The sequence below is a fragment of the Alligator sinensis genome, unplaced genomic scaffold, assembly GCF_000455745.1.
Source record: "Alligator sinensis unplaced genomic scaffold, ASM45574v1 scaffold633_1, whole genome shotgun sequence".
In the NCBI taxonomy this organism is placed as follows: domain Eukaryota; kingdom Metazoa; phylum Chordata; order Crocodylia; family Alligatoridae; genus Alligator; species Alligator sinensis.
This window is the reverse complement of record NW_005842280.1, coordinates 660,168-673,282: the sequence shown is the minus strand read 5'-3', so window position 1 is coordinate 673,282 and position 13,115 is coordinate 660,168. Positions and strand designations below refer to the sequence as shown.

General features: G+C 41.5%; 1 protein-coding gene across 1 annotated transcript in view; it reads right to left on the bottom strand.

Annotated features, from left to right (window-relative positions):
• HHAT (hedgehog acyltransferase) overlaps window positions 1-12,622 on the bottom strand; it is a 270,033-nt gene extending 257,411 nt beyond the window's left edge. The window contains exons 1-4 of the mRNA XM_025209294.1: window positions 12,517-12,622; window positions 12,073-12,420; window positions 10,747-10,888; window positions 5,707-5,774 (exon numbers count right to left, since the gene is read on the bottom strand). Coding sequence (XP_025065079.1) covers window positions 5,707-5,774; window positions 10,747-10,849 — 171 coding nt within the window. The 5' untranslated portion in view covers window positions 10,850-10,888; window positions 12,073-12,420; window positions 12,517-12,622. The remainder of the gene's footprint in view (window positions 1-5,706; window positions 5,775-10,746; window positions 10,889-12,072; window positions 12,421-12,516) is intronic.
• Between the last annotated feature and the right edge of the window lie 493 nt (window positions 12,623-13,115).

The following is a 13,115-nucleotide window of genomic DNA, read 5'->3' as shown; positions in this document are numbered from 1 at the left end:
AGGCCAGCCAGGAACCTGCTTGCTGAGGGAAGCCTGGCCACCCTCTGCTGGCCAGACATGCTGGGTGCCTGCCTGCACTGCCTCCTCACTAACCTCGCCACCCCCATGCATTTTCTGATTGTAGGTAAGTCCTATGCGATTATAAGACAAGGCTTGATTTTCTCCATGTTGAATGGGAGAAAAAACTTCATCTTATAATCAAGTAAATGCAGTACTGCAGCAAGTCAGAATAACAGCTTTCAAAGACAAGGCACAAATGCTGTAAGCACAAAGCATAAATCAACCAGGAGCTTAATTTTCTCTTCCAATCTTTTTCCACTACTCTCCATCATGGAATGTAAGCTAGAGTCAAGTAAAGCCATACTAACACTACAGTTAATACTACAGAGTTAATACTACATGCTATGTCTACACATATGCTTTACTGTGGAGTAGACTAATTAGCTACAGAGTAAAGCGTTACCATCTACATGTGCGACAGTATTAGGCCACAGTAAATTAATTTAAACCACCATAAGTACTATCAGGGACAGTACTATCTTAGACTGGGGTAGTTTACTACGATTAAATGCATGTGAAGACGCTGACTGTGGACATAAATTGCAACCAGTCAGCCTAGCTAGCAAGGGTCCAGACTCCTGCCTGATGCCTAGCCACATAGCTCCACACTTTCAGGCTCTAGCCACCCCCTCCACCACCCAGCACCCGGGGCTGAGCAGGGCCGAGCAGGGCAGGAGCAACAGCCCTGATGTAAACTACTTTACCCTGGCTCAAATTTCTGCTGTCCTGGGCACACGTGTAGATGATGTGCCTGGGAGTAGTTTGCTCCATCTTAAAATGCTCCAAAGTGCATTGCTTCTAATTAATTGCATGTGTAAACGCACCCACAAATTATCTTTTCAAGGAAGGCAGACACACACATTTTCCTATCTGAACATTTTGTGCTATGTGATAATTAATTCTGCAAACCATCCATGGAATATAATCTGAAGCAACTGAGAGATCCAAGAATAATTCCAGTCTCTAGAAGTGACCCAGTTTTGACCCTTGAAAACTACAAGCAATCTAGAATCACACCCTCACAGCATTCAAAAAGACACTAAATGTAATGTTCTCTGTTCTGCCATAAACTATCAAATGAAGTACAACGGCCAACTGTTGACAATTACGCATAGTAAAATTACGAAAATCACTTCAACTATCGCATCTCATAATGTGTCCAGCACACATTCTTAAAGACTAAGATATTTCAGCAAGATAAAAAAGATGCATGCATCTAAACAGGCACATTACTGAACTTAAACTATTTGTTCATAGATCAGATTTAAAATATTATTATACATTTTTCTTCTAATGTAAACAGTTTTTCTGTATCATATCCAGCAGGCTTGCTGAAATCAGAATGAGAGTCAAGTGTAAAGCTACAAGTTCATTCTCCTCTGATAATGTTTTCTGCCTTTATTATTTACAACAAAGTTCCCTGAAGGTTTGGTACTAGAGAAAGGGAAAAGACAGAAGCTCTGACGAGTCACTGGAACTTTAGCCTAATATCATAACTTTCCACTTGAGGCATGGGGAATGGGTAACTGGGGAGAAAATAACCCCTTTAAAATGCAAGTACATTGTTGTTCTTAATGGTGACTAATAATATATCAATATGTGACTTAAATTGGGATTTGACTTCAAGTCTCCAGGAATAAAAAGGTCAGCAAGGTTGGCTGTGCTCTTTTCCCTCCTCCTCTACTACTTCAGACAGCCGCTGTACAGAGCCCCACAACATTTTGAAAGAGCACATTTTACACAGCCATCTTCCAGCTTTATATTCATTAACTAGCACTTGGTGAGCATGAGATTCTTCTCTGAAAAACACACTAATTTAAACACACAGTATAATTCTTGCTAATAGTGGAAATCCTCCAGAAATCTCTCTGACCAATATTGAAGATACCAGCTCTTTCACTAGTCAAATGGTAACAATTTTAAGTAACCAATACAAAATTATCAATAAAACAAACTGAACCCATATTACCGAAAAGCAAATACGGCCATTTTTTTTCTCTTGACCTTAAGAAAAAAGTATTTTTGATCTACTCTCAACTCCTACAGTGGTCTAACTGTAGATTAGTCTCCTGCCACTGCTGCTGACCTTTAAAAACCAGAAAAAGATTTATTTCTATGCACTGTTAAATTCACATTGAGTTATCAATTACCTTATACTGTTTCTCCGAGAATTGCATTTACGTGTTACAATTTATGACTGCAGCTGTGGGAAGATAACAAGTGACTGTCACTGTCCCTTTCTCTGTTGCACTAGGTCAAGTGTGTAGCACATCAGATGAGACATCCACACAAGGGAACAGAGCAGAAGTGATGGAAGCATGTAAACACAGAAGCTCTTCATGTTAACAAGAACCTCTCTGGCTCAAATATCCTCTCAGGCTCAAATACCCTTAAAACCTTTACACCTACGAGCTTCTGGGTGCTCTCCTCGGATATTTAGAATGGATTCATTTTTACTTCCTACATGACCAAAGGAATCGGGATTTTGCTCATTTATCTTCCCTAACATCTGCATGTAGACACACAGAAAGGTTCTGTCAATGAACTATTTTACTAGAGTTCTGTGTTTGCTCCATTTTACAAATAACACCTTGGCCTAACACAAATGAACAATTTAAATGAGTCATTATTCTGCCAAGATTATAAATAAGAAATAACAATTCCTTCAGAGAACACTATCCAAAAAACTTCAACCACCCAAAGTCTACATTAAATGACAGGATGAAAAGCAAAAGGGAAAAATTCCTGAAGCAAGAAAAATAATGATAAGGGTATTTCTCCTCTTTTATATAAAACCCACACAGAACAAAACAAAACGTAAGCAACATCTGTCTACACGAATTTGTTTTTACACTCTGAACCCTCCCACATATTCATGGATGTGTAGGACTCTACATACAATGAATGCGGCTCTGCAGGAAACAATTAACTTTTAAACTGTAGGGTTTTTTAAAAGAACAAAACAGAAAAAGAACCCAGCAGGACAGGAACCTAAATTATGAGGCCAAATGAAAAAGTTGGATGTGGTGGTTCTCCAAGTGACACTGAGGGATTTGTGGGGGAAGGTAACAGTGGTCAAAGTTTGTTCTCTCATCAGCCTTGATGTCTCACTGGTTTCCACCTTTCATATCCTTCACTGCTTCTAAACAAAGATTCCCTCTTCCTTGCACAATTAAAGCAGTGATGTAAAAGAGGTCTCTCTGCAGCAAAGAAGGGTTCAAGAATGAGTGGCAACAGTGTGTCCACTACTGTGTACATCTGTGAGCTAAAACCTTTGTCCAGGAGTGGAACAGTTGAGGCAATGTCCATTATTCAATTCCAGGGGCTTTGGTTGCAGCTGTTGAATGACTGTGCTAGTACTTCATATGCTGTATGAAAGGGATGATTCTATCCCTGTCCTGACACACACAGGGATCCCAACATGTGTTCAAAGTGCATTTACTTAGGTTTTATAAGGAGATTCTTAATGTACCTCATTCAATTATGGGATACATTTGAATTTATGAGTAAATGTACGGGATTGAAGTCTCCCTTCTTATAGTGCAGGGGTGGGGAAATATGGCTTGCGGGCTGAATCCGGCCTGCTAGGCCATTCTATCCGGCCCACAGGGCCCCTAAAAAATTTTTTTAAATTAATATTTATCTGTCCTTGGTTCCTGTCAAAGATTACAGGAACCAGGGGCAGTAGGACCCAGGAAAAGTCCCAGCAGGCTCCTGCAACAACAGGGCCTGCCTGGCCCCGCCCCCCACCCCCAGTCAAAAGCCCCAGCAGGGGCTTCTGGCCTGGGACCATGTGGCTCCTCATGGCTGCACCGGCATGGGAAACTCAGGTTGGGGGGAAGGGTAGGGGAGACCCGCAGGCAGGGAACGAGCAGGTGCTGAGTGCAGGGGAGAAGAGCATCTCCTCCCCCAACCTGTGGCCCACACTCCCTGCTGAGCCATTCACAGCCCGCACGGGGCTCTTCTGAGCAGGCACAGACAGCCCCACGCGGGCTGTGAGTGGCTGCAGCGTGGGGCGCCAGCCACGGGGCAGGGGAGGCACTGCTTTTCCCCATGTTCAGCACCAGCTTGTAACCTGCCCCCACTGCCAGTCTGGGCCCTCTGCCAACTCCGGGCTTGCCCATCTGTGCTGCCCAGCGTGCAAGCTCCAGGTGGGCAGAAGCAGCAAACACTGCCTGACGCAGCAAGCAGGGGGGCCAGTTTCCTACGCGCCGAGCAGCTGCTGCTGTCTCGGCATATCCCCAACGGGCAAGCCCAGAGCCAGTGTGGGACCCAGGCTGGCAGCAGGGTTGAGTTACAAGCTGGCACTGAGCACAGGGAAAAGTGGCTCCTCCCCTGCCCTGTGGCTGGTGCTCCACACTGCAGCTGCTCACAGCCCGCATGGGGCTGCCTGTGCCTGGTCAGGACAGCCCTGCATCACACACACACACACACACACACACACACACACACACACACACACACACACACACACACACACTCAGCACCAGCTCCTTCCCTGCTGGCGAGCGCAGGGTCAGGACTGAGTGCTGCCCCTGCCTGTACCGCGGGGCTGAGGGGGGCACGGAGAGCGAGCAGGCATGGGAGCGTGGGGCCCTCGACAGCTTGCCAAAACTGGGTAAGCAGCCCTCCAAAATAATTTTTTATTTAAATTTATATAACAGGCACCCCTGTTATAGTGCCACATGTTTTAACCTGCCATTCCACTCAAGCACAAATCTGAGTTGTTAAGAGTTGGAACTATTTAGATCTGCAAAAGATCTGTACAAAGTGCACTGATGACAGTAAAATTCCTCCTGAAGACAAGGAAGTCAGCAATCTACCCGAGTGAAAAATATGGTCTTCAGGCTTCTGTGACAGTTATAGGGTAGGGGTTCATACCACTGGGCATTTTTACATGTGCCCCTGACACAGCACCGGGAGCTTTTAATTAGCAAGCCATGCTAATTAAAAGCACCCAGAGCTGCGTTGGAAATACATGTATCAGCAGTGCAGTGCACCTCCGTGCTGAGAAAATGGCAGCGGTGCACTCTGAACTAAAACACACTGAATGTGTTTTAGTTCAAAGGAAACCACCACCATTTTCTTAGCACTGAGGCACACTGTGCCACTGACACATGTGACATGAGAGGCTGCCAGAGAGCATCAATCTGTGTTCCAGCAGACTCAATTAACTGAGTCTGTTCTGACGCACTGGATTTTGAGCGCTTTGAAGCAGGCTCCCCACATGTGTGTAAGTGCCCTCAATCGCCAGATTTTCACCTGCTATCAATCAATGCAACTTTGTCTTCAACTGTGCTAATTTGCACACAGAGACGATGCGGCTGTAAGAGTCTTGTAGTTCTCTCCCCCTCTGAGTTCTGTGTTCTTACATTCATGGAACTAAAGGACCCAAGCTTTACAAGTGCTGCTCTAGTTCTATGAGAGTCTGTTGAGGAGACTGCTTCATAACAATGGATGCAGAGCAATTCACAGACTATGCCAAGTACTCAGCCTAGTAAGGGAACACTGCTGAATACAACGTTTTGCTGCAGTTGTAAAAGTTAATCACATTTCACAGAATGAGGATCTCAGAAGAACTGCAAGGAACAGGAATTTATACTAAAATTATAAAAACAAATATTCAGTAATATTTACCGATCTTACCTTTTTAAGTCCCCAAAACAGAGCATTTTTCTCCAATTCAAATTCTCTGTCAAGCTCCTCTTCATACTCTGCCAGGAATAACAAATACCTCCATTAATAACAGAAACTAGAGTCAGCTGGCTTGCTCAGTTTGTTTTTAAACAGTATTACAGTCCCACATATACACAGTACCTAAGACAGGAAAACTCTACACAGGAGGAATTCTGCAAGGGTCAGAGCCAAACAAAGATAAAAAAGATGGACTTTCCATAGCTACTACTGCACTCCTTGAACTTTCATTACCATAATTTTTAGCCAACGGATGCACACTACTATGAACCAATAACAATGTCCTTTCCTCAGGCCTTCATTTCATGCTGATCCATGCAAGCCACATGAACTCTACCATACATACTGTATTAACTTTCCCGTGGTTGCTACACAGCCACCCAAATTTCACAAAGTAGAAGCATGATGGTTTTGTAGATTTGGAGGCTTGCATGACCTCTCATCCTTAATGCATAGTTGATTTTACAGGTAAAGAAAACAAAGCATGAAAATACATTTATCCACACTTATTTAATGTAAATAAAACTAACCATGCCTACAGATCAAGATCTAAGCATCCAAGTGCTCACCATATGGTAGCAAAATAGACTTCCAGATGGGAAGACACATAAAAATGAGATGGCACCTCAAGTCAAAAGACTAGTTCTGGCTTAGAACTAAGGTCACTCCAGTGGACTGTGTCAGCTTCCACCTGAGCAACTGATGAGACTGAAAGTGTGGAAAGCATCTGGCTCTTCCCACTGCATCCATATCATTTTTAAAGGACCCATTGTTTCTATTTCACTTCTCAGAACAATCTCACTTCGACTTCTAGAGATCCTCTTCTTCCAAAACTGCAGTTAAGAGTTAACATTTATATTTCCCACTACTCTGCAAGTAAGGGTGAGTGGCTGGCCTAAGTAACTATGTGACCTTATCACTGTTACTCTTGTCCTTCTTCCTTCTGTTGTTTGTTGCAACTACTTTTGGTATCCTGTCCTAACTGAAGTCCTAACTTTGCAACCTGTTCCAGGTAGGGAGAATTCTCAGCAGAGCCTTTAGTCAGTCAGGCTTTCAATGTGGGCCTGGGTCCACTCACTTGGAATAGCTGTGAAGCTGGAGTCTTAAAACAGTGAGCTCTTCAAGACAAGAAGCTTGTCTTCCTATGCTTTTCACAATGGGATGCTACTGTACAAACAATGCATTGGAATAATTAAACAGAAAGGCTACATTTTAGACAAACTGATTTTTACCGAAGAAAAACAGAAAGAGAGTCTTGGCCTACCAAAATGAAACAAAGATGCAGCAAAATTACTGAGCATGGTATCAGCAATCTGCAGTGAGAAAAGTATGTTTTTATTTTGCCCCCTTCCCCTACCACTCATCCATTCAGGACAATTTGAATATGGTAGCAAAAGTGTTACTTACACCTGGGCAAGTTTTCACCATCTTTCCATACAATAGAACTTGGTGCTAGAAATTACAATCTAAAAACTGATGTTCAATGTTATGTCATCTCTGCTTATTTTACTAATTATAAAAAGTAAAGAAAAACTTATCTTTATTTTCAAAGTTTTTAAGACTGTTCTATATCTCCCTCTAGTGGAAAAATAACATGTGGGACTTGAAAAAAAAAAATCATAGCAATAAAAAAAAATGATGATATTGTACACCATTTTATGGGAAATTGTCATTAAAATCGGGCTTTTTGAAGTGCTGGAGTCAATTATCTTATAAATCAGCTAGATCCTGCAAATACTATTGCATGATCTTGCCTTTATTCATGTGAGTAGCTCATTGATTGCAGTGGAACTACTCACATTAATCCAATTAAGCCCATGAACGAGACTTTTCAAGACTAATGTCCTTAGCATAGAATATGTGACTGATTGAAATACAGCATCACTTTCACTATTCCTCTGACCAGTAATTATTTTTATTTATTTATTGATAAATTAATGATTTGCATTAAGATATCCAAAATGTCAATAACAAATTATATTTGTATATTTATTTTAAATTTTAAGTATATCTATCATTTGTGCTTGGATGCACATATGAATCTAAACAAGATATAAGTAAGATATAAGATCATTGCTAAAAATATTATAAACCAAACCTAACAATAATGTTGGAAATTTATTTTGAGTTCAACCAATTCATAATAAAACCTCAACTATCCAACTTGCTCTTTGTTTCACTGGCTAAGTTGCTGGAAACTTGAAAATGCTCTGTTTGTTTGGAAATAAGTTAGTGAATACATTTGTAAAAGGATTTTGTTACAAGGGTAGACAATATCAGAGGAAACATTTCTAAACATCAATCCCCAAAAAGTCAATAGCACACAGAGGTATAATAGAATATTTTACGTTAGTTCAAACAGCAATCCCCACAAAGTCTATTAAATGTTTGCAACAGCTCAGTTAAGGATGACACTGAAGGAAGCAGGTGTTTTGATACCAGCATGGGACCATAATATAGCTGTTTGTGTGCATAAACATGATTTAAAGACCAATATGTCTTTTAAATACTTCCCTTATCCCTTTCAGATTCCTAGACAAAGCAACCACCACAGCCATCAAAGAACTGATGTGCAGCAGAACCCTCTACAGTGAGATATTATGAGAGGAAACAATTACACAAGATAGCTTTGAGTAAATAGATGGGAACAGGTGCAAACTGCTGTACTGTGCCAGAATAGATAAATCCTACTGCTTAATTATCTGCTGAAGAACACATTTTAATATATATAATACTCATTTGACTATTTTATAATTCTGTTCGGTTTTTGTAATTAAAAGGTGGTCATAGCATCTTTTTAATGTCTTGTCATAAATCATTTAAGAGTGTTGTAGTTACATTATTTTGTAGTAAAATATCAGTAACACAAAACATTATTTCATTAAAATATATCATAAGCAAACAGACTAGTATATCTTTAACAACCTAGTATTAAAATGCTCTAAATCAGTGACTTTCAACCTTTTTTCATTTGCAGACACCTAAAAATTTTCAAATGGAGGTGCGAACACCTTTGAATTGTAATTGTGGGTATTAACATACTTCTGATTGATCACAATCATCTTTTACAAACCCCTTAGACATAGTCTGTGGGCCCCCCAGGGTCCATGGACCACAGGTTGAAAACCACTGCTCTAAGTCATTGATTTCTTGAATTAGCAAGGGACAAGATGGATGAAGAGTTACCTTTTTGTACTTTCAATGTTCAACTAAGTAAATGAACTGATACATAAAATGAGAAATAAGGATAGTTGAATTGACAGTTGCAATAAGTAGTGAATGAAGAGCTAATTACAGACAAAAGGCCACAACCTGCAAAGACTGAAGGGCACAGTCAACTTTATGCACTGTGAATAGTTCCACTGATTTCATTGGGACTTCTCATAATGCATAAAGACAAGTACATGCTTACACACTTCCCTGGACTGGGATCTAGATATTTTTAATGAAACATTAGCATTCATTTCATAATACAGCGTGCAGCATTTCATGGCACTGGTTAGTAAATACTAGGGTTTGCAAAGCTTCGGTCCCTGATACAATTCAGCAGAGATACAGACCAATTCAGTGGCCAAATCTCTGAATCTGAATCGAATCAGGAGACCCTTTAATCTCTCCAAATTGAATTGGAACCTTACGAATCAATTGAGAGAGATTTGGAAAGATTTGGTGATTTGGACATAGATAGAGTTTTAAATGTTTTTTCTACATACCTCAAGCTACCAGGCGGCTCGTCAACGCTGCGACGCTGGGGCAGATGGAACGTCCCACAGAAGCGCGGGGGGGCTCCCCAGCGCACTCAGCAGCAGACCCAGAAGTGGAACAGAAGCACTTCTGGTCCACTTCTGGATCCGATGGGGAGCGCGCGGGAGGGCCCCTCAGCTTGGCGACTGGTGTCTCCTGGGTCTGGGGTTGCACCCATGGTACCCCCGCAGCTGATTGCTGAGGTGGAGGGGGACCCCCAGTGAGCTGCCTTGTGGACCCGAAGTGGACTGGAACTACTTCTGGTCCACTTCCAGGTTCACCACCAAGCACACGCCTCCCCCCCACCATGCTCCTGTGGGATGCTCCATCTGCCCCAGTATTGCAGCATTCACGAGCCACACCTGGTACCTTGAGGTATGTAGAAAAAACACTTAAAGCTGTGTCTAGGGCTGAATCACTGATTTTCCGAATCAGCATCAAATATTCAGATTCAGCCTAATCAAACTGGGGACAGTGATCCAACTCAACAAATCTAATTTGGGGCAAATCCAAATCCAAATCGAATACAGCCTGTTTTGCACACCCCTAAGTAAATACATAAGGCTAGAGAAACTGGAATCTTTATCATGAGAAGTGTTCAAGTCAAGGGTCAGCAGACTGATACAGCCTGTGAAGAGGAACAAGTCCAGGGCAGTGTTGGGGGTGAACCAACCTGTCTCCACAATACCTTCATCCACAGCCACCCCTGCTTCTCTCTTATGCCTGCACTTACCCTTGCTGCAGAGGGGGACCAGGTGTTTGCAGCAAGAGTAAACTCAGGCAGTTTGAGCTCTCCAGAGGATGCAGATTTGCAGCCCAGGGCAGGGCCGAGTGCCAAGCTCTACATTGCATAAAATTAAAGAAAAGCTTTTATATTTTTTTCTCTTACAATATGTATCTGTAACTGAATTCAAAGATCTATTTGATCTATTTCTATGAATGGCAAACATCAAAATGTTCTTCACCATAGAGCCTTTCCTGAAACCTTAAACACAAGTTCAGAATAAACTCTAACAAAAGCAGCCTTGTCCACTGGCACCCTCCTCATATTTATTTTTATACCGTTGGTTCACTGAAAAAGAGAGTATAGGTACTTCCAGTTCAAAGTCCCAGTGTGAAACCCTGCTGGAGCTTGCCTGGAAAAAAGCTAACATATTAAACAAGTAGAATTAAAACAGCAATTGGCCATCAGAAACTACAAAGGGGAAAAGCAATAAAAAAGTGAACATATCAGCCACAAAAACGTACCTCTGGAAACTTTGTACACTTCATAGAAAGAGTAAAAGTGAAAGCCAAATGAAAGAAACAGGTAAAGGCACATTTCCCATAGTGGAAGCACCATTCTTGTCATGTAAGTTTCCTAGGCTTCTAATACATAGATGTTGTTTTTCTAAAAAATATAAGAAAGAAACAGAAATAAGAAAATTTAATATAGCATGTCTTTATTAGCAATAATCGGGGATATAGGAATAATGATTTTGCAACACATTTTCAGAAGATTTAGAATGATACAATTTACAAAGCTTCTCAATGTTCTGGTTACAACATGACAAACTACCTAATAATGCTTATATTTACTGCTTTGTTGCTTTTTTTAAAAAGATGATTTTAAAAGATGATCTGAAAGATAAGACTATCCATCTAGCACAGGTGTTGTCAACTGGGGGTAAGCATACTCCTGGGGGTACTTTGAAAGGCCCCAGGGGGTATGCCGGGTGGGCGGGGAAAGAGCACAGCCACCCCATGCCACTGCTTTACAGGAGCAAGGCCAGGGTGTGGCAAGAGCAGGGCCGCACAGACGCTGCACTGTCCCCACTCGCCACACCCCTGCTCCACATCTGGCCGCTCGCTACACCCCCCACCCAGGGTACACTTACTAAAAGGGGGCTACTGGGGGTACACTTATTTTAAAAGGTTGAAAACCCCTGATCTAGCACAGTTAGGATGCTCAGAAAACCTAGTCAGCATATGTTCATAGTTAAATATCCTGAACAAAAAACTGCAGATGTAGCACTTCAAAATAGACTTTAAAATTAGACTTTGCTGGAGTCTACTACACCTCATTGAGTAGTGAGTATTTTGACTCTAACAGCTTTCCTTAGCACTGGATATAACTTAATAAAGGGCATTTTCAATGTCAAGAGTCTAATTCAATACAACATGTCTAACCTCTGCATTGCAACAGCATTCAGAAAGAATACAAGTTTTCTGCAATGCAGATGCTGGACTTTTTACTGCCTCTAGCCCTCTAAGGGAAGTCTTGACTGAGTATATAATTGCCTTTTCCAAATTTCAGGTTATTTCAAAACTCAAAAACTCTTTCTCTCTGCTTAATGATCCCTAAAAAAACTTCTGAATTATCATGTCTAATGATAATGAAATACCTTTATCATAATATAAATGATTATTTTTCTTCGGCTTTTTTCAAGTACAGTGTACTTAACTGTCTCTATGCTAAGAGGGCTATATTTAGCAATGTGGTTGGGGGGGGTTGGTTTGGGCATTTAAATAGTTCCCACAGTAACAGCTTCTAGCACAGCGGATCTTTTTCATCAGACCCCTAAATGTACATGCCTCCTCTCAACAGCCTCCACCCTTCCAGTTTCCAGCTTGATTCCGAGTTTTTCACTCTGTTGACCAACAGCGACAGGACAGCAGGCCACAGAATTACTCCCAGGCAACACAAAGAAAGCAATTATTGTACAGGCTGAAGATTTGATGGCCTGATCCAATGCCATGAAAGTCAATAGAAAGATTTCGACTAATTTCAGTGGCCTGTAAGAGATCTGTCACAGGACTACAGCTGACTGTTTGAAGAGTCACTTTAGCACAACATTTATGCATTTGCAAGTTCTCTGTGCAGATCTCAGTGAAAACAGGTTGCTCAAGGTTGCGTCCAATTCGTGATTTAGTAAACACTTGCTGAAACAACAAATAGGGAACATACACACAGGATTGTTCACTTCTGTTCAAGATTGAACACTTCTGTCAAGTTGCACTCTTTTGGTCCAAGTATACCTGTCAAATGTACTAAACCTCTTGTGTCTGCCAATTCTCCCTGGGTCCGGTACACAGAAATGTGTGAAAGGGGGAAACTAATCAGGAAAATCTTTCTTGAAAACACAGATGATGGAGATTTGGAGTTGTTTATTTAAGCACTATCTGTACAAATTAAACTCAAGTAAACCCCAATGTGAGGTGCTCCCCTCCCCTCCCCTCCCCTCCCCCACCCACGTTCCTCTTGTCAAACCTAGCCATGAGTAACCAAGTGCTCAGATAGATGGGGCAAATACCTCTCCTTGGATTAGTCATTTTTCTGTCACAGGACCTTCCTTATTTTAAGAATCCATGGACCTGATCTTCCAATCTTTACCCAAAAAAAATCCCATTAAACCTAACTGGAGTCCTGCCAGTGTCCAGACTATGTGTTTGGTCCAAAGCCCAGAATCAGCAGTAAGCTCACAATGCAGGCACTCAAACTGCTGCATCCACACTGACCTCAATGCAGAATCAAGTTCCCAGTGTTTAACAGTGTAAACCCTGTACTGCACCATCACACATTTTAAGAATAAAAATCAGATGTTATATATAAATACTGTACATTTACTACCTAGTCT